General features: G+C 46.8%; 4 protein-coding genes and 1 long non-coding RNA gene across 8 annotated transcripts; 2 read left to right on the forward strand and 3 right to left on the reverse strand.

Moving 5' to 3' along the window:
- Positions 1-955: 955 nt before the first annotated feature.
- LOC125552719 (uncharacterized) lies at positions 956-2,452 on the forward strand. Its single transcript, XR_015601585.1, has 2 exons — positions 956-1,246; positions 2,047-2,452. It is a non-coding gene; the product is annotated as an uncharacterized LOC125552719 (long non-coding RNA).
- A 456-nt stretch (positions 2,453-2,908) lies between these two features.
- LOC125552718 (uncharacterized) lies at positions 2,909-5,608 on the reverse strand. 2 transcript variants are annotated; one of them, XM_087518872.1, is made up of 4 exons: positions 5,428-5,608; positions 4,796-5,098; positions 4,449-4,719; positions 2,909-3,843 (listed from the first exon to the last, which is right to left on the reverse strand). In XM_087518872.1, exons 1-4 carry the CDS (start codon positions 5,431-5,433, stop codon positions 3,329-3,331), a joined length of 1,095 nt encoding a protein of 364 aa, XP_087374998.1. In that variant the 5' UTR covers positions 5,434-5,608; the 3' UTR covers positions 2,909-3,328. The 2 variants fall into 2 exon arrangements, with proteins under 2 accessions (XP_087374998.1, XP_048572348.1); XM_048716391.2 differs by lacking the exon at positions 2,909-3,843 and adding an exon at positions 3,852-4,146 and having other exon boundaries at positions 4,585-4,719.
- A 3,368-nt stretch (positions 5,609-8,976) lies between these two features.
- On the forward strand, positions 8,977-16,087 carry LOC125552715 (transcription factor MTB1). 2 transcript variants are annotated; one of them, XR_007303754.2, is made up of 6 exons: positions 8,977-9,272; positions 10,081-12,019; positions 12,689-12,728; positions 15,021-15,134; positions 15,242-15,360; positions 15,738-16,087. XR_007303754.2 is itself a non-coding variant. In XM_048716387.2 (2 exons), the coding sequence occupies exon 2, from the start codon at positions 10,092-10,094 to the stop codon at positions 11,886-11,888; it is 1,797 nt and encodes a 598-aa protein (XP_048572344.2). In that variant the 5' UTR covers positions 8,977-9,272; positions 10,081-10,091; the 3' UTR covers positions 11,889-12,159. The 2 variants fall into 2 exon arrangements, 1 of the variants encoding a protein (XP_048572344.2); XM_048716387.2 differs by lacking the exons at positions 12,689-12,728; positions 15,021-15,134; positions 15,242-15,360; positions 15,738-16,087 and having other exon boundaries at positions 10,081-12,159.
- Positions 16,088-16,917: 830 nt separating this feature from the next.
- Positions 16,918-17,800, reverse strand: LOC125552717 (basic blue protein-like). Its single transcript, XM_048716389.2, has 2 exons — positions 17,387-17,800; positions 16,918-17,300 (listed from the first exon to the last, which is right to left on the reverse strand). The coding sequence occupies exons 1-2, from the start codon at positions 17,553-17,555 to the stop codon at positions 17,101-17,103; spliced, it is 369 nt and encodes a 122-aa protein (XP_048572346.2). The 5' UTR covers positions 17,556-17,800; the 3' UTR covers positions 16,918-17,100.
- Positions 17,801-18,683: 883 nt separating this feature from the next.
- Positions 18,684-21,058, reverse strand: LOC125552716 (protein IQ-DOMAIN 19). Of its 2 annotated transcripts, none has more exons than XM_048716388.2 (5): positions 20,746-21,058; positions 20,170-20,639; positions 19,858-20,100; positions 19,104-19,766; positions 18,684-18,996 (listed from the first exon to the last, which is right to left on the reverse strand). In XM_048716388.2, exons 2-5 carry the CDS (start codon positions 20,608-20,610, stop codon positions 18,976-18,978), a joined length of 1,368 nt encoding a protein of 455 aa, XP_048572345.2. In that variant the 5' UTR covers positions 20,611-20,639; positions 20,746-21,058; the 3' UTR covers positions 18,684-18,975. The 2 variants fall into 2 exon arrangements, with proteins under 2 accessions (XP_048572345.2, XP_087374997.1); XM_087518871.1 differs by having other exon boundaries at positions 20,170-20,647.
- Between the last annotated feature and the right edge of the window lie 1,831 nt (positions 21,059-22,889).

Raw genomic sequence — 22,889 nt, forward strand, 5'->3', positions numbered from 1 at the left:
CAGATCATGCTCTGGTTGACCTACGAGGTTTGGTAGTAACTTGATCTGAAGTTTCATGATCATTATCATTAGCTTCCTCTCTAGTTGGTGTAGGCATCACGTGAACAGTTTTCTGTGATGAGCTACTATCCAATTCGAGGGGAAGTACAATTAACTCATCAAGTTCTACTTTCTAGTAGCGTCGTGGGAGGGCGTGTGGAGGTGTGTCTCCAGCGGATCTCATTGGATCCGGTCGGTGTTTGTCTTCGGTGGATCCGCTTGGATCCATCCGTCTGCAGGTTGGATCTTTCCGATCTAGGATTCTATTCATCGGCGACGGTTGCCGTTTTGGCGCGCTGGTCCTATGGGGCCTTAGCACGACGATTTGCCGACTGTCTACTACAACAATGTTTGTCCGGCTCCAATGAGGGAGGGGCGCGCCTTCGGCTCACTCCAGTGCTTGTAGTCGTCGCTAGGTGGTCTACGGACCTGAATGTAATTCTTACTTCTGTTGTTCTTTGTACTACCTTGACAAATCGATGAATAGATTAAAAGTTTTCTCGAAAAAAGAAATGAATCGGATCCAAAAATATTCCACAAAATGACCATTTTCATGACGACTGGATCTAAGACGCCATTCTAGATAGCATGACACCTTGGCCCGGGGCGTCATGCTAGATAGAATGATGTCTTTTTGGGAGAGGTAGTCGTCGCGCCATCTAGCATGACGCCCCGGCCCATGGTGTCGTGTAGAAGGGTCACTTGTGAAAAAAATCAGATCAGGTTGGTTTTTTTTTTGCTTTTTTATAGGCCAATTTCACACTTTTTTTTGCTTTTTTATAGGCGAAGTTTAAGATCGTTTTTTTGTAGAAGTTTCAGAAATGGGTTGTATCTGGCTGCTTTCACCCCTCAGATGGGCTTTCGCTATTTTGCTGGCCCATATCCGTGCTAGCGCCGCAAGAAGTGTTGTGCACGTGACAGACTGACAGTAAGAGGAGCCGGTTCCTTCCCCACCATTCCCGTACCTTTGTTTCCTCTTCCCCTAGCTAGTCTCGAGTCCTGACCAACCAATCTCGACCTACATCCCTACTCTTCCACCGCGTGCGCGCGTGGCCTACAAGCCACCGCCATGCCCATAGCTCACGGCCGCCGGCTGACGCCTCCCCTCAAACCCCTCCACCGTTGCCGGCTTCGCCGTTCCTGTTCATGCTCATCGCCTCCCTGCTGTCCCGGTCACGCCCGCAAGCTTTGGCCATCGGATTTTGAGGTATGAGCTTGTTTTCACCCACTAATTAGTCCCCACTGATCTACACAATTTCTAGTGCTGGTGCATACCTGGTACACCATCCAGATCTAGATCCGCCGTAGATCCAGCACCTTACTGATCGGGCATTTCTATTGACAAAGTAATAAAATATGCATCAACCTTTAATTTGATGTTCTGATACCAAACATTCAGAAAAATGTTTTAAGTTGCTAATGGCTTCATACCGAAGGTGGAGACGACATGATAAACTGTTCTTTTGCATTCACTTTATGATAAAATAAGCATAGCTAGAATGGTACTATTTGGCCTATGACTGTAAGATTATTGCAGTTGTTGGCACATTTTTTGCCGAATTAAAAAATCCCCTATATTTTTTTAGTAGTAACTGGACAAATTTCAACTTTTCCATAAATGATAAAAGTGAAATTTGGTACAACACTGAATTTGTTGCATGCTGCTTGGAATTTGGGTGGTCCTGTGCGACTTTGTTTATCGAAAGTGAGTGATCAACGAAGCACACTTTCTCGAAATCAAAGGACATGCACTCATCTTCTGGGGAAATATGTGGCATGAACTTTGCTTTTACGCTATAGCATGCGATACCACCACACAGTCTGACCACTTCATGCATCGGATGTGCATCTCTCCGCTCCCGGTCACGATGATATTGGGGCTGCGTGGGAGTGATTACTGGCATAGGGCGCTAGCTCGCACGCCAGTGCAGCCCTTCTTGTTTTGCTTTCTCCTTTTTATATGTGGCTATTTTGTTAATGTGACCTGACTCCTACCACTTTGAGTAGGTAGTGTACTGATGAAGACAGAGATCGAGGAGGAAGGCACCAGAGGGTCCTGGACTGAGGAGGACAAATCCCTTTGTGCTTCTGTGCTGGGCTTAGATGCCTTCACATATCTGACGAAAGGTGGAGGTGCCATATCTGAAAATCTCGTAGCAGCGTCTGCGTTGGTGGGCTTGCAAAATAAACTCCAGGACCTGGTTGAAGCTGATGGTAAAAGCCTTCGTTGGAACTACGCCATCTTCTGGCAACTCTCCCACACCAAATCTGGTGAACTTGTCCTTGGCTGGGGTGATGGATCTTGTCGTGAACCCCATGATAATGGAGGTAATAGCATCCCAGGTACCCTAACTTGCATCCAATGTGATGATCTAGTCCCAAACTTGCAAAACTAGACCAATCCATACCTCAACTTGCATCCAATGTGATGTTTTAGTCCCAGGCCAATGAGAACTCGCCAATTGGCTGGGCCGGTCAGTGCGTGTAGTTTTGCACAAAACCCCCTGCCGTTTGCCTGATTCAACCCGCACTCACCCCCCACCTGAATTAAGGGTGTGTTTAGATCGTGTCCTCACTGGTTTGCCTGGGCAAAATAGCTGCTTGGGAGTTGCATGGACATCTCAGCAAAAAATGCCTGGCCAGGCACGACCATGTTTCTAGGCTGCGTTTGGTTGCTGACCTGGGAACGTGCTTGTGTGGATAAATGGCCCAGGCAGTGTTTGGTTGCTATATTGCCTGGGATTGGAGATCACCGATATGCATATGCTAAATATAAATATAAATAAATATGGTCGGACTTTTCAAAAGCATAACAAAGCCAAATAATTTGATAAGCAAAAAGTAATAATAATCTGAAGTTTCATAAGCATAACACTGAAGGCAAATGATTTTATAACTCTGACGATACACATCAACATTGCTGTTGAATAACCACAATGCATTACATTTGATTAATACTCATTATCCAGCACATCTGGAATGCAAGAGATACACAAATTATCCTTGTGGGATTAACATAACCTGAAGTCTAATTATGTATTCATCCTGATACTACCTAGAAACTTATCCAAGTCAGAAAGCAACACAGCTTTCACATTAGCATCTAATAATCATATCATGCATGCTGATACTACTTGGAAACTAAGCAGAAGGCTGTAGCAAAATAATACCACCATCAGCCATTACTTAGACATCAGTTGTGCATAGCCAAAAGCTAGTCATTGACTACTTAGAAACTAGTGTTTTGCAACCAAAAGGATCCAACAATATGGTAGACCACCAATCAATCTTACTCAGAAAGGGCTAGAGTTAACAGCAGGATCATCGCCAAGGTTACTAGCAGGATCTTTGTTTCCAAGGTTACCAACAAGATCATCGCCGACACGTTTGCCAGCAGGATAATTGTCAGATAAGATAAGTATGTATACACCCAACGCTCCAGGTATTCTTGACCCATGCTGACAAGAAAACCTCGATGGACTGCAAATTCTGGCTTGCATAGATGCATCCCGACCGACATCCTCTCATCAGGTGGCAACGAAATCTTCTTGAGCATGTCCCATAAAGGAGCATTTGGGTCCTTTGGGGCTACAGTCTGTACTGGACTTGCAAGGGTTTCTCGTATGCCTATCAAAGTACTTGTGAGCAGCACATCCATATTAGTGTCATCTTGTGATGCTTGAGATGATCTTGGCTTTGACCTTTTAGCTTTATCATTTTGTGGTGGTGGCAGAGTATTTGGCTTTGCACTTTTTTTGAAACTTTTCTTGTTAGGCTTTAGAGCCGCAACATTGGACGAGGAAAATCCACCATGAAAATTAAAGTTTTTGGATGGCTGCTCCTTTCTGACCGATTGAACACGCGAAATATGCTCAAGAGGAGACATTACAATATAGGAAATGACTATGATTGCATCCTATGTGGGCTGCATATTGAGGAAACACTGGAACACCTCTTTTTTGAGTGTCAATTCAGTACTGAATGTTGGTCCAGCCTTGGAATTACGTGGAATCAGGGACAACCTCGCCTGCAACAAGTTGTGTCTGCCAAGAATAACTGGAACAGGCCTCTTTTCATGGAGCTATTCCTGACGGCCGCATGGAGTATCTGGAAGGAACGCAACAACAAACATTTCAGGGGGATGATGCCCTCAAAGACTTCATGGTTGGATAGGCTTAAGACTGATTTTTCTCTCCTTACCTATAGGGTTAAGGAAAAGCATAAAAATCTCATCCCACTCATCCTCTCCTCTATAGCTTAAGTTCTCCCCCACCTCCCAAAGGAAGGGTGAATTGTAAAGTCATCATGTAAAAATCCTCATGTAAAGTGTTACCCCCTTTGTATTAATACAAAAACAGTAGGAGGTTCTCCTACTGTTAAAGGGTCAAAAAAAACATTGGACGAGGAAACTTGACTATCAGTTGCAGCAAGAGCAGCCACCGCTTCACAATCATCACTATCTGTATCTAATTTATCCGAGTCATGACCTGTTGGACCCTTCGCTTCATCAAAGGTGGACATATCATTCATCATGTCATCTTTTACCTTATCATCATTGTCAGTTTCAGCTGCAGAGAAAGGGTCTTGCATAAAAGAGCCATCTGCCGACGAGCCACTAAATAATTCCTTCAACTTGTCGTAGAACTGAATCGGTTTAGAGAGAATTCCACGATCATTGGCCTACATGAATTTTATTGTTAGTTCCACATCAGTAGTTGAACACTCGACAAATAGATAATTTGTATGAGATAATTACCGATAAGCCATCTAGAGTAGATTGGGAGAGCATCACTTGTTTGTTCACATCATCAAAACCACTGCGCAGCGGCCCCGTCGTCCGGAGTTGACTGATGCAATTTTTATCGGTTGAATTGTACAGGTCATTTAACTTTTTTTGCCTCTCCAGATCTCTATCAACCAATGGCCCATACTTTCTTCGAGACATTCTAAGACTGTAATGTCTACGTTGACGACGCCACCGGACAATGGCCAACATTACAGCTAGAACACCTAACGCCCGTCGTTTCTTGATAACATAATGGACAGATTCCGTATACATCTGAATATTAGATGAAATAAATGTATAAGAAACAAGTGAGATGTACGTATATGTAGTCAGTAGAACCAATAATAGAGAGATTGTTCTATGCCAGATTTAAGATTACATGCGTGCACACATATATGCAAAGTACTGCTAGATTATTACTCTAGTAAGAGGTTTCTTCAGATCTGGAAGGTTGTAGCTTCCAATCAAGTAAAAAAAAGAAGCCAAATGAAAAGAAGCACTAGATGCGTTCATGCTAGCAAGTTCTAATCACAAGAACAAATAAACAGAGAAGGGGGCAGCAAATCGTGGCACACATGATAGGGTAAAAATTGCAGTCTCACCTTCATGATTTCACCAGATCTGACTAGGAACTAGAAATATTGTTGGGGGAAAGAAGAATCAAAGCCAATAATCAATTTCCCATGCAATTCCTTCTCCCCTTCTCTCAAGAACAATCCCAGAGAGAGAGAGAAGATTGTGAGCTGTGGGGAGGGGAAACGTGAGTGGAGGTGGAGGGGAAAGTGATTTGCCCATATATTATGGGGTATAGTAAATTATAAGTGGGGCCATCTTGCCCAGGCAGAGAGGGCCAGGCGTCCGATTTGCTATGCCTGGAGCCAGGCAGCGTACCCAGGCAACTTCACCAGGCAGAAAAATCCCAGGTCACTAACCAAACACACCCCAGGCAGGTTCCAGGCAAGCTCCAGGCCAGGCAGATTGAAACGTGGACATAAACCAAACAGCCCCTTAATTCAGGTGGGGGGGAGTGAGTGCGGGTTGATTCAGGCAAACAGCAGGGGGGTTTGTGCAAAACTGCGTGCGCTGACCGGCCCAGCCAATTGGCGAGTTTTCATTGGCCTGGGACTAAAACATCACATTGGATGCAAGTTGGGGTATGGCTTGGTCTAGTTTTACAAGTTTGGGACTAGATCATCACATTGGGTGTAAGTTAGAGTACCTGGAGTGCTATTACCTCATGATAATGAGATGAACTCGACTACTCGTGGTGATATTCATGATGCATCTTCACTGAGCCAACAAAGGATGCATCATGCTCATCATCGTTGACCACGACGCACAGGGCCCAGCGCTCCCCTGCTTCGATCGGCCTGCGAGGCCCAGCACCGCTCTAGGCCTGCCCGACCTCCTGTTCCACCGTTTGGGCCCAGCCCATGGTGAGCAACCAGCAGCTCCCCCCGGCCCAGTTTGCCTCAGATCTGGCCCATGAAGTTTTTCTCCCCTGTGAGGACGATTTTTTTAATTTCCAGGAAACTGCAGTTTTGCAGAAAAACCCTTGTTGATCATGCATGTAATAACTTAATAACCGTGCATCATTTCAAAATGTTTTATACATGAAAAATGCTTAGAATTTTGTCTACTTTCATAATATTCCACTTTCATCCATGCTAAAATGCTAAAACTTGTTGTTTGCTTTATTTTGCTTAAATCCCATGTTAAAATGTTTTAATTCCTAACTAATTAACCGTAGCTCGGATTTAATTAATCTTTATATGTAAATGGGGTAGAAAAATGCCTAGTTTAACATGGCGGCTTTACTTTGCATGTTTAACAACTCTAAAATTGTGTTTAGGGCAGAACAGTACCAAATCTAAAATATGCATATGGGGATTTACCGGAATTGTTGTTCGTTGTTTCCGGCCTCATTTAAACTTGACTAGATAGTTCGTTAAATTATGCTTCACCTCTTGCCATGTTTAACAATATTTAATATTGTTGGGTACATAAACGAGATCGAACTAAATAACTTGAATATGGTGTTTTCTTCAATATGCAACGGAGCTCCACTTAATTTGTAGAATTGCTTGTGCACTTTGCCATGCCATGCCCTCTTTAAACCGGACATGCATCATACTTGGTTGTGCATCATGCCATGTTTATGGGTGGTTGTTTACTATGTTGTTTGCTTCTTTTCGGTGTTGCTTCTTCGGGTTAGTTCCGATAACGCCGCGTTTGTGAGGATCCATTCGACTACGTCTGTTTGTCTTCTTCATGGACTCGTTCTTCTTTCTTGTGGGATCTCAGGCAAGATGACCATACCCTCGAAATCACTTCTATCTTTGCTTGCTAGTTGCTTGCTCTATTGCTATGCCGCGATACCTACCACTTGCTATATCATGCCTCCCATATTGCCATGTCAAGCCTCTAACCCACATTGTCCTAGCAAACCGTTGTGTTGGCTATGTTACCGCTTTGATCAGCCCCTCTTATAGTGTTGCTAGTTGCAGGTGAAGATGGAGTTTGTTCCTTGTTGGAACATGTTTATTGTTGGGATATCATTATTATATCTTGTTTACTTTAATGCACCTATATGCTTGGTAAAGGGTGGAAGGCTCGGCCTTATGCCTGGTGTTTTGTTCCACTCTTGCCGCCCTAGTTTCTGTCATACCGGTGTTATGTTCCTTGATTTTGCGTTCCTTACACGGTTGGGTGTTATGGGGACCCCTTGACAGTTCGCTTTGAATGAAACTCCTCCAGCAAGGCCCAACCTTGGTTTTATCATTTGCCTCACCACCACCTACTTTTCCCTTGGGAGTCGCGCTCCCGAGGGTCATCTTTATTTTAAGCCCCCGGGCCAGTGCTTGTCTAAGTGTTGGTCCGAACCGAGCTGCCTGCGGGGCCACCTTAGGAAAACTTGAGGTTTGGTTTTACTCATAGCTAGTCTCATCCGGTGTTGCCCTGAGAACGAGATACGTGCGAATCCTATCGGGATTGTCGGCACATCGGATGGCTTTGCTGGTCTTGTTTTACCATTGTCGAAATGTCTTGTAACCGGGATTCCGAATCTGATCGGGTCCTCCCGGAAGAAGGAATATCCTTCGTTGATGTTGAGAGCTTGTGATGGGCTAAGTTGGGACACCCTTGCAGGGTTTGAATTTTCGAAAGCCGTGCCCGCGGTTATGGGCAGATGGGAATTTGTTAATGCCCGGTTGTAGAAAACTTGACACTTAATTTAATTAAAATGCACCAACCGCGTGTGTAGCCGTGATGGTCTCTTCTCGACGGAGTCCGGGAAGTGAACACGGTTCTTGTGTTATGCTTGAACGTAAGTAGTTTCAGGATCACTTCTAGTTCACGACCGTTGCTTTGCTTCTCTACTCGCTCTCATTTTGCGTATGTTAGTCACCGTATATGCTTAGTGCTTGCTGCAGCTCCACCTCACTACCCTTTTTCCTACCCATAAGCTTAAATAGTCTTGATCTCGCGGGTGTGAGATTGCTGAGTCCTCGTGGCTCACAGATACTTCCAAACAGTTGCAGGTGCCGATGATACCAATGCAGATGACGCCGCTGAGCTTAAGTGGGAGCTCGATGAAGATCGTGTTCGTAGTCTTGTTTCGTTTCCAGTTGATCAGTAGTGGAGCCCAGTTGGGGCGATCGGGATCTATGCATTAGGGGTTGTCCTTCTTTATTTGGTTCCGTAGTCGGACCTTGATTGTATTCTAGATGATGTAATGCTATATTTATGTATTCTGTGAAGTGGCGATTGTAAGCCAACTCTTTATCCCTTTCTTATTCGGTACATGGGATGTGTAAAGATTACCCCTCTTGCGACATGCCTACTATGCGGTTATACCTCTAAGTCGTGCTCCGACACGTGGGAGATATAGCCGTATCGTGGGTGTTACAACGACCCAGCCCATGGTGTCGTGCAGAAGGGTCACTTGTGAAAAAAATCAGATCAGGTTTGTTTTTTTTGCTTTTTTATAGGCAAATTTCACTCTTTTTTTTTGCTTTTTTATAGGCGAAGTTTAAGATCGTTTTTTTGTAGAAGTTTCAGAAATGGGGTCGTACCTGGCTGTTTTCACCCCTCAGATGGGCTTTTGCTATTTCGCTGGCCCATCTCCGTGCTAGCGCCGCAAGAAGTGCTGTGCACGTGACAGACTGACAGTGAGAGGAGCCGGTTCCTTCCCCACCATTCCCGTACCTTTGTTTCCTCTTCCCCTAGCTAGTCTCGAGTCCTGACCAACCAATCTCGACCTACATCCCTACTCTTCCACCGCGTGCGCGCGTGGCCTACAAGCCGCCGCCGTGCCCATAGCTCACAGCCGCCGGCTGACGCCCTCCCCAGACCCCTCCGCCCTCGCTGGCATCGCCGTTCCTGTTCATGCTCATCGCGTCCCTGCTGTCCCGGTCCCGTCCGCAAGCTTTGGCCATCGGATTTTGAGGTATGAGCTTGTTTTCACCCACTGATTAGTCCGCACCGATCTCCACAGTTTCTAGCTGTGCCGGTGCATACCCGGTACACCATCCAGATCTAGATCCGCTGTAGATCCAGCACCTTACTGATCGGGCATTTCTATTGACAAAGTAATAAAATATGCAGCAACCTTTAATTTGATGTTCTGATACCAAACATTTAGAAAAATGTTTTATAAGTTGCTAATGGCTTCATGCTGAAGGTGGAGACGACATGATAAACTGTTCTTTTGCATTCACTTTATGATAAAATAAGCATAGCTAGAATGGCACTATTTGGCCTGTGACTGTTAAGATTATTGCAGTTGCTGCCACATTTTTTTGCCGAATTAAAAAATCCCCTATATTTTTTCAGTAGTAACTGGACAAATTTCAACTTTTCCATAAATGATAAAAGTGAAATTTGGTACAACACTGAATTTGTTGCATGCTGCTTGGAATTTGAGTGGTCCTGTGCGACTTTGTTTATAGAAAGTGAGTGATCAACGAAGCACACTTTCTTGAAAGCAAAGGAAATGCACTCATCTTCTGGGGAAATATGTGGCATGAACTTTGCTTTTACGCTATAGCACGCGATACCACCACACAGTCTGACCACTTCATGCATCAGATGTGCATCTCTCCGCTCCCGGTCACGATGATATCGGGGCTGACGTGGGAGTGATTACCGGCGTAGGGCGCTAGCTCGCACACCAGCGCAGCCCTTCTTGTTTTGCTTTCTCCTTTTTATATGTGGCTATTTTGTTAATGTGACCTGACTCCTACCACTTTGAGCAGGTAGTGTACTGATGAAGACAGAGATTGAGGAGGAAGGCACCAGAGGGTCCTGGACTGAGGAGGACAAATCCCTTTGTGCCTCTGTGCTGGGCTTAGATGCCTTCACATATCTGACGAAAGGTGGAGGTGCCATATCTGAAAATCTCGTAGCAGCGTCTGCGTTGGTGGGCTTGCAAAATAAACTCCAGGACCTGGTTGAAGCTGATGGTAAAAGCCTTCGTTGGAACTACGCCATCTTCTGGCAACTCTCCCACACCAGATCTGGTGAACTTGTCCTTGGCTGGGGTGATGGATCTTGCCGTGAACCCCATGATAATGAGATGAACTCGACTACTCGTGGTGATATTCATGATGCATCTTCACTGAGCCAACAAAGGATGCGTAAGCGAGTGTTAGAGCGACTGCATACAGCATTTGCTGGGGCTGATGAGGAGGATGATGCTCTCAGAATTGACCAGGTGACTGACACTGAGTTATTCTTCCTAGCATCCATGTACTTTGCATTTCCATGTCATGTAGGTGGCCCTGGGCAAGTGTTTGCAACAGGTGCACCCCTTTGGATTCCTAACAATCCGCACAAGGTTTCCCCCTCAAATTATTGCTATCGTGGATTCCTTGCAAGTGCAGCAGGATTTAGGACTATTGTGCTACTGCCATTCGAAGCTGGTGTACTTGAGTTAGGCTCAATGCAGAATGTGCTTGAGAGTGCTGAAGCTCTGGAAACAATAAGGTCTGTGTTTCTAGGGGCAAGCAGTAAGAAGGCAGCATCTGAGAAGCATGATGAGAATAGTTCTGCTCAAATATCACCCGGTTTGGCTAAGATTTTCGGGAAGGATTTGAATCTGAGCCGACCTTTAGTCAACACGGGAGCAGTTCCATTAAAAATGAATGAAAGGTCATGGGATATGCAGAAGAATTGTGGTGGTGAGAGCCTGTTGCTCCCCAATGTCCGGAAAGGTTTGCAGAACTTCACATGGAGTCAGGCTCGAGGCCTGAATTCTCATCATCAGAAATTTGGCAATGGTATTCTAGTTGTGAAAAGTGAGACTTCACAGCGTAGCAATGGAGCTGCACATAGCCCTGGATTGAGCCCGTTTCAGCTTCAGAATTCACAGCAGATACTGACACAACCACCACCTCAGTCACAGACACCGAGGCATATAGATTTTAGCGTAGGGTCTAGTTCAAAATCTGGTGTTTTGACTTCACAAGCAGCTCTGTTGGGTGGGGAAAATGGCAGTGTCGATGGCTTGTGTAAGGAGCAAGTGGCCCCTGCAATGGAGGGCCAGCCACCAAGAAAGAGGGGAAGAAAACCAGCAAACGGGAGGGTAGAGGCGCTTAACCATGTTGAGGCTGAGCGCCAAAGGAGGGAAAAACTCAACCAGAGGTTCTATGCACTGAGAGCTGTTGTTCCCAATATCTCAAAAATGGACAAAGCATCGCTCCTGGGAGATGCCATAACGCACATCACTGATCTCCAGAAGAAGCTCAAAGAGATGGAGTCGGAAAGAGACATGTTCTTGGAGTCTGGTATGGTAGACCGCAGGGTCCAAACACCTAGGCCAGAAGTAGATATCCAGGTGGTGCAAGATGAGGTTCTTGTTCGTGTAATGTCACCTATGGACAACTATCCAATAAATAATGTGTTCCAAGCTTTTGAAGAGGCAGAAGTCAAAGTTGGTGAATCAAAGATCACATCCAACAATGGGAAAGTCATGCATTCCTTCGTTATCAAGTCCCCTGGCTCTGAACAGCAAACAAGAGAGAAATTGATTGCTGCTATGTCTCGTGCAATGAACTCCATGTAGATTTATAACTTGATGCATTAGAAGGCAGATTGCTTTTCTAGTTGTGAACAGGTAGCAATGGGACTCCTCAGTGTCCATGTAATTGCTACATGACCACAGAAAGCTCAGATTCTGACTTCGCAAAATAATCTGTATGTGCAAATTACTGCCGTAAATCTTTAACAGTCTGTCCTGTGGTCAGTTCAGTTTTGATGTTTCTTAGATGGAGATTATAGTTACAATGTATTTTAGCTATTTATTATGAATCAATATAAACTATGCTTCAGCTCCATGGAGAAAGAGGGAAAAAAACATCAATTTAGTTTGAGAGATTCCGGCCCAGTATGCTGAAGGTGATCGGAGTGGTGTGTTTTCCCAAGGAAAGCTGCACAATTGTGCATTTTCCTTGTCTTGTTAAACCACCAGTTATGGAGGTGAGTGGCAAGCAAGACCCCTATGGGTTTGGCTGACTTTCACCTTCTGAATTTTCTTTTCAGCAAGTCCTAACCATATCTGGTTATAATGAAAGCTGTACAACATCAAATCATGTCGCTTGCCTTGTCCAATTTTTAGTCAGCTTATGTTCACATTTTCTTCCACCGAAGCTTTAATAATGCTACTAATGTACGCATTTCGCTTGGTGAGCTGAGTCCTGCCATTACTTGGAGTCAAGCAAAGATATTTATATTTTCTACGCTTGAATGTTATATGTATCTTAAACGCCCATGCTGCAGGCTTGATGGTTAGCCAAAGCCATATTGGTGAGTGGCTGGTAAGACAATAGGCAGTAAATGCTTACGCAATTTCTTGCTTTTATGTAGGTGGGCAGAACTGAATATGTGGATGGATCAGGTGCTAGAGGTGAGGTCTCATCACTTTGTTTGTTCGATTTCACTTAAAGAACCGTGAAATAGTAGATATGTGGATTATCAGCAACCAAGCACCTCATTCTTCAGAACTGGTGGAAAGTATTTATGTATGGTTTGCTTTATTTCTATTAGTATTAGTACTGTATATTACTCCCTCCGTTCCTAAATATTTGTCTTTCTAGACATTTTGAATGACTACTACATACGGATGTATGTAGGCATGTTTTAGAGTGTAGATTCACTCATTTTGCTCTGTATGTAGTCACTTGTTAAAATGCCTAGAAAGACAAGTATTTAGGAACGGAGGGAGTAGAAGCCAGTATGCCTATAACTTACACTCACACATTGGATCAGCATCTATCATCATAGTCGATCCTGGATCCCCACATTAGATGAAACCAACTCAACACAAGATACGAATTAGGTTTTGTATATGGTGAACTCCGATATGCCTTTCGAGACCAAGATCAAGCAATCGGATCCTTCCCTTTCATTACCAGTGTACGTACATGGTGCTGTCATGCTCTGTTCTTAGATTACAAGCAACTTAGTTTTTATTTTAACCTTCATTTCATGCCACCATATATCTATATGCGCATCAATTCCTATTATTTTATTACAAAAATGAGGGGTGGCAGCAGCCCAATGGAAATTATGTAACTTCCATTCTGCACTGATAGCTTCCATAGTGCCATGAAGTAGTGTTCCACATCATTCACAAAAATCATAGCTTTCCATCATTACTATCGATGTTTCTCCACTTTAACTTATAATTCTTGTAGTTTCCTGCAAATTCTTTCTTAAGGTATCTGCCATCCATTCATCGAGTGAAAGCTAGCTGTTACTCATATGGACAACTGTATACACGAAACTACAATGAGAATAATCCTTCCCAAGTTAGTACAATATTACTAGAAGCGGTCTGCCCGCTTTACGGCACCGCTTTTCATTGTGGGCCACTCTTTTTTCCCCTGGTTTTGGTTGAAATCGTTTCCTGTTAGATTTAGCCATGACAGTGGGAGCGGTTGGAGGCAACACTCACGTGTCATCATTTGAAGCAAAAGCCATACTCCTACTTATGGCTATGGTACACCGTACACATGTAGTATAAGGCACTGACTGACCGAGAGCATGATATACTCCTTTATTGAAATAGAGTTCCTTTTTGAAAGTTTCAAATAGAATATCAAACATGAGTTCTGTTTCTTGAATATTGCACTGTAGTGTGCTTGATGGAAAGTTTTTTTAATTACAGTAGACCAAAGAAGAAACCCTTAGCTCATCATCACCAATGTCCAACAGCAAATTAACTGTAGAAACAGAAGACATGATACAAACAAAGCATAGTAAACCGACCAAGTTGGGATAGGGTGAGAATGTGAGATACGTGCAAAAATTATTCTTTATCTGCCACAGCCCACAACAGACAAATTTATACGAATAGGTAAAACCAACCTGGAAGGCTGCACTTCCAGAATACATTTATCTTCGATAAAGCTGTAACAGGGATGAAAATCTTCCGGGCACAATTGGAACATGATTCCTGCCTGATTACCACAATACTTCCAGTATACCTGAGAGCCATATGAACAAAATTTTCAATGCTTACCAGAATATGATAAAAACTACTTGCAAAGCTCACCACCTATTGGTCCTGTAAGTAACTGAAGTGGAAGTTATTCACATTTTGCCTACAGCGCAAGGAAAAAATGAAAGGAAATGCTAGTCATAGAGTGGTATGAACCTACAGTCAAGTCATGGTTGACTGCAAGTAAATATCAGAAAAAGCAATCACGGTCAGTTCACCATTTCCAACTTCCCGTGAAGAATGGAAGTATGTTTTAGTGTTAGATTAGAAACCACTCCAAATGCCATGAGCCATCAAAACTTCTCCACTTTCACTCTAGCTCTAGGTTCGAGAACAAAGTGTTTCTAAAAGTTAGCACTTATTTTGTAATACTATGAAACATTGTTGAATGCAATTTAGCTTGGCCTAGTAATATAACACTGGTATAGCTTATGATGTGCAACTTGCTCCTGCCTTAAGTCTCCATGGTTTAATCTTTTAGCGGACGTATGGAACCCAGGAATTTCATAGATAATTTTGAGAATTTCCCTGCAAAATGTTTAGTTATGTGCCTTTGATTTTTTGCACTTGCCTCTCACTTCTAATTTATCTTGTGATGTTTAAGATTTTATTAGCATCAACAAGCTTTCCAGACAACCAGCTAGCCCATGAACTGAAACTGACATTTTTTTATGTTACTCCACTCTGGTGAAGCAGGAGATGGTCTGGTCTTGTGCTCATTTGGTCTGTGAGCAGCGGAATGTCCAAGGTGCATATGGTTGTACAGGAGAGGTGAAGGAAGAAGTGAAGTGCATCAAGGCCATTACAGAGGTAAACCTATCATTTGTCTATGTTCAGAATATGATGGAATTTCAAACTAATTGCATTGTGAAAGTGCACACGAAATGCATCCTATTGATGGGTGTGCATCTGCACAGGCTGATACAGAGGGAAGGCTATCTTATAGTCATGTGTTAAGGGACAGCAGCAGCAGATGACGGCGCGGGACGAAGAGGATTTGTATTTTCGAAACAGTTTCCAGTCTTCAGCATTGCAGGTGGCTTTAACCATTACCTCTCTTTCGGCGAGATTTCTGTTTTTTTTATTGACTTGTATTTTTGAAACAGTTTTCAAACATGTTTGATACTTCGCTAATCATATGTAGAAACATGTATTGTGTTTCGAAGATTATATTGCACAACATAAAAATTTATAAAGATTGCTCTGATTAGAAACAACGGAAACTGCTTGTATGCTTTGTTAAAGTAAAATCTACTACTTCATAGCCAAATATTGCTCGTGTTCAATTGATTATCCAAGAATGTCAGCACGTTTCTACGTGTTCCTTTTCTGCAAGGAAATGTTTCTACTTGTTGATGCACATTCTAACATTGTTGAAACTGGATGTAATGGTTCTTTTCATTTCTCCAAAAGCGCCAAGAGCAAAAAGGACGGTGTTCAAGTATGCTACTAGCAACGATGACTGCTAAAGTTTGCACACAACGGTCAACATCAAGCTTGCTACTGCAGCTCCATCCATCGGTACGTGAATCCCATCAAAGTAATCTGGATGCTATGTTGTGCATCCCCGAAGTTATGGACACCCTTAGGTTCCTTGGTTTGCTAGGCACTAGCCGGTCGTTGAGCTGGTGAGGGGCTGTGATTTAACTTCGGATGGCCCTCATCACGGGTCCTTATTTTACTGTAATGCTTGCTTGACGTGGTATGGCAGATGAATCATCTTGTGGATTTTTTTTATTTGAGAGAAGATCTATGGATGGCCGTATTACTTGTTTTAGGGAGCTGTCTGCTTTTTCCATAGGAGCACAGGAAACGCTAAACCATTTATCACAGTGTCTCCTTGGCCTGCTTTCTAGAAGTAGAAGCAGTGAATAACCGTTCCCTTCCTCCACGAGGTTCTTTGGAGGAGATTAGGGTTTCTGTCCTCTTGTCGGCGCCGCTGGTCCGACTCACCTCTGGTGACATAGGTACTTTTAAAATCTTGGTTGGGGCAGTGAGGTGGTGGCATGGCAGCAGCCCAGAGTTAGAATAATGTCCTCCCCTACCTGGTGGTGCTTTTAGCATTGGTGGAGGGTGTGCGTTGATGTTTGTCTCCGGCGGATCTCTTTGGATTCGGTCGGCACTGGTCTTCGATGAATCTGCTTTGCTTTGGCACGCGTTGGATTCGGTCAGCCATTGTTCGTGTTTGTGTGCTTACAGGTATGACTCTTCCGATCCATGTTTCTCATAGTTGGTGATGGTTGCTCTTTGGGGACTTGACACGACGACTTCTTCACTCAGTTGTAATTTTCGTTAGTGATTTGTTTAAATAAATAAATTTGAAAGAGACGTCATGTCTGCCTGGCGATGACGATAAGTTTATTTGGCTCTGGTGAGAAAGGAGCGATGATGACGATGACGTGCCTTCAACCTGGGGTCCTGGTGATCCTGATGCATGTTCTGTGCCCCCCATCTGAGTCCGAACCTTAAAGAGCCTGGCTCGTTAGAAACGCTGAAATAGATCTTTTCCAGTGAACCAGACCAAGTTTAGCGCAAAGGAGGGGGGTGCGGCGGTGCAGGGTGGAATCGGCAGAGATGGCGGGAGACCAAAATCTACCGCCATGGGATGGCGCAAAATCTAGCCTCATTCCCTTTTTAATCGCTCACCTCTAACGGTAGAAACATCCTGGACGTGCAGACAAACATTCCATCACCCTAGCACCCTCGGTTTATTTATCGTTCAACTAGCCATCGAGAGAGCACGTCGCGCTATTTATCAGCCAGTCAACGCCCCTATCTATCTAGGCGGGATGCCGATCCTCATGCCCTTCTCGCAGTGGCCGGGGAAGGTGCAGATGAAGTAGGCCTTGCCGCCGGGCATCTCAAAGGTGTCGTTGCCGGAGGAGTGAACCGTGGCGCCGTCGGGGGCCTTGCAGTCCATGTACCCGTCCACCTCCACCTTCACCACGTTGTGCGCTCCAGGCTTGTACTTGAACACTAATGGCCATCAAACCAAACGAATGTTAGTAAAGCAAAATGATGGATCGATCCAGCAGCTGGCCGCGTGTGATCGGGTCGCTCACCGAGCGTGTCGCCGGGCTGGATCGGCTTGTCGTTCTCCCAGCCGGCGACGCCGAAGGTCCACCACTTGTCGCCGCCGACGATCCACTCCCTCGCTCGCACGGTGGTCGCCGCGCAGCACCAGGCCAGAAGCAGCACGAGGGCGACGGCGCCCATGCTTGGTCGTGCCATTGACGCCTCCGACACTCCGGTTCACAGCCGGTAACACACACAAACACACACACACAAGAACAATGCCGTACGTCCAGATGCGCTCGGTTTATAAGCGGCTTGATAATGGGCGGCATGGTATCCACCACGTACGGCAAGTGCCCGTCAGCGGTCAGCCCGTATAAGCAAATCCATTAATTAGTGGAATCTGACGTACTTATGCACCATTAAATGTGTGGCATTAACATTTGAAATGAAGAGACGGAATAAAAGTAGGGATACGCATCATTTGTTTCCATGCATTGGATGGGGAAAATAATTCTATGAGAACAGGTCTCACGTGATATCCATTCTGATGGATGACACGTGAGATTTACAAATCACAAAGCATTCCTCACTCTTGGGGGGGGGGGGGGGGGGAAGATTAGATGCTTTGTGATTTGTGAATGTCATGTGTCATCCATCAGGACGGGTCTCACCTGCTAACCGTGAGACCTGGTCTCATATAATTCTTTTTTCATTGGATGGCTCGATGGATGAGATACCGTGTGCGGCAACGTATGCATATGGTCTTGATCCGGGTTGTCTTTTTTAGGCGATCTTGATGATGATCCGTGTTTGGCGGCCAGGAGAGGGACATGGACAACCGACAGTTAAGGATGCAGGCCCATCGCATCGCAGCTGTAATGACTGTTGTCCACATCATCTTCTCAAAGAGAGAGAGACTGTCGCCCACAGCAACTGGCTGTTGGCCCAACCACAGTAACCTGGATGTCTAAGAAAAATGTAATTGAGTAGTACTCCCTTTGTTTTTATTTAGATCGCGTATTAGCTTTGGTCAAAGTCAAGCTTTATAAATTTTGACAAAATTTATAAACAAAAGTACTAACATATACAATAATGAATCAATATCATTAGATTTATTATCAGTTTTGCTAAAGCACATCTAGATGTGTTCTAGACACACCCATTTATTATTGAATGTACTTTCACATCATATAGGTTTGTTATGGTAAATGTTCATATTTTTTTCTATGAATTTGGTCAAATTTTACGAAATTTGATTTCAGTTAAACCTAATATGTAGAGTAAATAAAAACTGAGGGAGTAGTATGTTGGGTGAGTGCGTTGGAACTCTTGAGCCCCGACTGAGCAAATTACGAGCTTATTACACTGTGCCACTAGTGGTAAACCAGTATAGTACATTTCTAATTACACTTAGTACCCCGCAGCCATCATGTCACAGATATGCCCTATGTATTAAAAAAATGTACACTTGGTACTTGACTCGAATAGCCAAAATAAAAAAGAGGAGTGCTTGACTCGGACGTATGTACAACACTCTACTAGGCTCTGAACTCTCATCAACACACACACGAACGAGACTATCAAGCAACATTTCATGAAGTTTCCGGCGGTTCAACCCAGCAATTCACTAATATTAATACAGGGCCCTGCGCACCTGAAAAAACAAAGAAAAACAAGATATGTCACGGTAAAATAAGATGGAGTACTAAGTAATAACAGCAGTTGATCGATCTGTTAGATGCTTGAGTGTAGAATTGTCACCTCGAATCCGACGAGCGAGCGGGTCCGGCTGTAGACGGTGGACACGGTGGTGGCCGCGGTCACCACGGAGCTGGTGGTGGACCCGCACTCGCTGTCCTTGAGCGACGCCGTCGACGTGTCCAGCCTGACCGACGTCGACGACGACCACGGCCGGTGGAAGAAGGGCGACTGCCGCGGCGCCGACCCGGCCTGCTGCTGCGACGACGACCGCTGCATCCGGGCGCCCCGCGGCACGCTCCTGTGCTCCGCCCCCTTCCGCCTGCCGCTCGGCTGCCTCTCCAGCGCCTCGGCGGCGGCGCGCTGCTTCGGCGCGCTCTGGGACCGCGCCTTGGCCCTCGACGACTCGGTGTTGCTCATGTAGCTCGGGAACGCCAGGTCCGACGCCGCCGGCTCCGCCATGGCCGCCGACGCGTTGTGGGAGTGGGAGCGCGGGCTGCTGTGCGCCGTCCCGAAGGACAGGTGGTCCTCCACGTGCCAGCTGCTCGCCCTCGGGCTCAGCTCCGTCATGGCCGACGGCGCCGGCGAGCACCTGCCGCCGCCGTGGTGGTACTCGACGGAAGAGTACTGCCTGTCACCGCCCCTCGCCCCGCCGCGCCGCGCCGGCTGGTCGCCGCTGTCCATCTCCACGATCTTCACATTCTCCTCGCTCGACCGGTCCATCTCCTGCATGTTCCAAGCCCAAATTCAAGGATTAATATCGTGTCAAGTTCCGCTTGGCACCGCCGGCTGCTGCGAGTGAAGAAGGTGAGCTTACGTAGGACGATAGGCGGTGCCTCGAGTGCTGCGACGACGGTCGTGGCCTGGGCGGCGGTGTGTGGTGGGGGTGGTGGTCTTGGACTTGGAGGAAGCGCATGCGCTGCGCGCGCAGCTGGGACTGCGCCGCGAGCAGGGCCTGCATGCACCGGAGCGTGGCCTTGGCCTGCTTCCTCACCAGCTGCCCCCGCACCAGCGCCTGCAGCTTCACGATGCCCCTCAGCGCGCACAGCGCCGTTCTCGCCTGCGCGCATGCACGTCAGTCGGTCCCAAGAACGCGAGCAGAAAACGAAGTGTTTGGTCCGAATTATACCAGATAGCCTCTGAAGGATGCCTGAATCCTGACAGCCGCCGCCCCCTCGGCGAGGAGGCTCGCCGGCGGCGTCAGGTGCGGCACCTTGCGGGAAGACAACCGTGCCACAGTGGCCGCCGCCTGCGCCGCGGCGCCCGCCACGTCTGCCGCGGTCGCAGTCGGCACAGCCACTGCCACGGCGCGCTTCTTCTCGTCGAACCCCGCCTCCGACGTCGCTGACGACCGAGACGCGCCAACGCCGTCGGCGGACTCACGCGGCACGACGCCGCACCCCGGCTGCTCCGGCGCCAGCGCCACCGGCCGCCGGAAGCTCCACCTCTTCTCCTTGGGCGTCGCCCCCGGTCCCGGTCCAGGCGTGGCCTCGGCGTTTGGCCTGTCCCTCTTCCCATCCTTCCTGCCGCCGGCCAAGAAGTTCCTGAGCCACCTCCCCGCCCTCCCCATCGCTCCTTAGCCAACCGACCTCCGCTGCTCTGCAAAACTGAAACGCAACGTGCATGCACACATCACCCTACTTGCATGGACGCCATGGACGAAGCGATGCCAACCGTAATTCAGCGCGTAATCTATGGTTAGCACCTAACAGGTTTCGAGCACGCGGCGGCGGCCAACCACCACCGCCGAGCTACTCTACTCCAACGCAGCAGTCAACCGCGGCGAGGTGCGCGCGAGCGGCCACGTGAAGCGGCCCGCGGAGAACATGGCGTGGATCACCTCCATGGCTGTCAGAACCATTTTAATATCGGACGGGAAGGACCGCAGGAGGGTGCACGCACGTACACGGTACACGGCCGGGGCCATGTCATGTCAATCATGGATCGGGTGGGTCGATCGATCGGTTGGTTAGCCCTCGTGAGCGGCTGCCCTGCTCGGCAGCTCGCCGTTCCTAGCTGGTCTCTGTCCTCAGGTTCGTCCCCGGCCGGAAGAGAATCTCAAGCTAAGTACCCCCTCTGTTTCTTTAATGGCGTTAGTTCGCTCGACAGAAAGCCTGCACAAGTTTGACATGTCAAAGACCTAGTAGAATCCACGAGCTGCGAAGACAAAACCACGAACTACTACATGGATGGATTTTATACTGCAGATCAGATGCTTGTGTCTGTGCATGTTCCGTACGGATGTCATGTCAGGGTTGGATTTTGTGCGGCGCTCACCGGTCGGCCCGAGGCCAAAAGAAGGAGAGCTCACATGTGCTGGATTTCTGGATTTTATTTACGCGATCACTGTTTGGATTTTAATTAGGCCACAAGGACAATCCAAGCATTTCCTTGCCCCTGTGACAACGGTGCATGCGCCCCACCCCTCCCTGTTCACCACGCATCCATCCACCGAACCCGAACCCGAGTACGGCGTCAGTACTCGCACTAATCATCGGGAGCTGGTGGTACGTAGCTGCCGCTGGAACTACGGATCATGGCGTGTAATGCAGATGATACATCTGGATTTGGAGTAATGCCTTGCCTTGCCTTGCGAGGGTGACGGCGACAATGCAGAACCGGAGAGTACGGCCACTGCCCGGCACTGTGCTGCTTGCTGTCTTAGCTGGATGGCCGGAGCACGCAGGAGACGGCAACATCATGATAGATAGGCCCCGGCGTTGGTGTGGTTTGGCCTGCTTGCTCGTTCGTCTTTAATGACCGCACGGACCTATAGGGCTCTTCGCACTTCCAGCAGCCGGCTGGTGCAGGGCCTCCGGCCGGCGGTGCACGTCTTCCAGCCAACTCCATCTGCATCTGCATGCACATGAGGTGTATATACCGAGGTATACCGCTCGCGTCCGTATATGTCGTTGGCTGGTGTTCTGGAGGCAAAAATGTTTTCCTATTTTCATAGTTAATTTTCCTCAACATGAAACCGCGTACACTCAACGAAACCTTTTTCCTCTCTCCTTTCTAACCCTAGCTGCCACCAAGTTTCATGTTTCTTAGTTCTAAGGAGGCCTCGGCGACAATATTTTTTGCGTTGTTACATTGTCTTTGTGTTTCTTAGTTCTAGCATGCCTCGGATATGTTCGGACTGCTTCTGCAGGATGAAAACCTAGATTCGGACATTCGTGGCTGGATGTGTGGCGTTGCTTTAGCTTCGCTCCTTTCTTGAAGGCGTTGCTGTTGAAGAATCTCGTCGTCCGTGTGGTCTCATGACATGGTTAGTGTGAAGATGGTCATTGCCGCAGTTTACCAATCATGAATCTAATCGCTTTTGGAATTTTTTCTAGATAGGTGAGAAAGTTTTGAAATTGATTATAATTATATAGGAGGGCTCTGCGATTACCAGGAGCCCTTTGGAATTATAGGAAGCACTCCGGGCTGCCCAAATAGGCTTGGCCTATTAGGGGGCAGTTATATGGGCCTTAAGGCCCGTTAGGGTGCTCCCCCCCTTTCCTTAGCCCCCCAAGGCAGGAGTTGGTGCCACTAGGTTCAAGGAATGGGTCCACCTCTCTTAGCCCCCCCCCCCCCCCCCCCCCCCCCACACAAGTTCTTGTGCAATCTCGGGTGCCTCTTCTCTCCCTCTAGTTTTTCAGAAAATTATGAGATGCCACAAGGCTGCTTCTCCCTCCTCTAGTTCTCTGGCGACACCTATCCCTGGAAGGCGAAGTCGGGTTGTCTATCTCGTATTTGTGCAATCCGTAGAGAGATCGTGCTTTGGATATTCATTCGAGGGACGGTTCGAAGGACTTTAAGATCTACACCAACTCTTCTCCCGCTGCAAGTTGAATTTGGTAACGA

This window comes from Triticum urartu, chromosome 4A, assembly GCF_056163025.1.
Source record: "Triticum urartu cultivar PI428250 chromosome 4A, HENAU_Tu73, whole genome shotgun sequence".
Taxonomy (NCBI): Eukaryota; Viridiplantae; Streptophyta; class Magnoliopsida; order Poales; family Poaceae; genus Triticum; species Triticum urartu.

What these genes read in the sequence shown, in the direction of transcription:
- LOC125552717 (XM_048716389.2), bottom strand. Translation starts at nt 17,555, where the DNA reads ATGGCACGACCAAGCATGGGCGCCGTCGCCCTCGTGCTGCTTCTGGCC. An exon ending in CCAGCCCGGCGACACGCTCG is followed by an intron (nt 17,301 to 17,386) that starts GTGAGCGACCCG and finishes GATGGCCATTAG; the next exon opens with TGTTCAAGTACAAGCCTGGA.
- LOC125552716 (XM_048716388.2), bottom strand. Translation starts at nt 20,610, where the DNA reads ATGGGGAGGGCGGGGAGGTGGCTCAGGAACTTCTTGGCCGGCGGCAGG. An exon ending in CATCCTTCAGAGGCTATCTG is followed by an intron (nt 20,101 to 20,169) that starts GTATAATTCGGA and finishes GCATGCGCGCAG; the next exon opens with GCGAGAACGGCGCTGTGCGC. An exon ending in GGCACCGCCTATCGTCCTAC is followed by an intron (nt 19,767 to 19,857) that starts GTAAGCTCACCT and finishes TGGAACATGCAG; the next exon opens with GAGATGGACCGGTCGAGCGA.
- LOC125552718 (XM_087518872.1), bottom strand. An exon ending in CTACTCTAGATGGCTTATCG is followed by an intron (nt 4,720 to 4,795) that starts GTAATTATCTCA and finishes AAATTCATGTAG; the next exon opens with GCCAATGATCGTGGAATTCT. An exon ending in TGCTGCAACTGATAGTCAAG is followed by an intron (nt 3,844 to 4,448) that starts TTTCCTCGTCCA and finishes TTCATGGTGGAT; the next exon opens with TTTCCTCGTCCAATGTTGCG.
- LOC125552715 (XM_048716387.2), top strand. Translation starts at nt 10,092, where the DNA reads ATGAAGACAGAGATTGAGGAGGAAGGCACCAGAGGGTCCTGGACTGAG.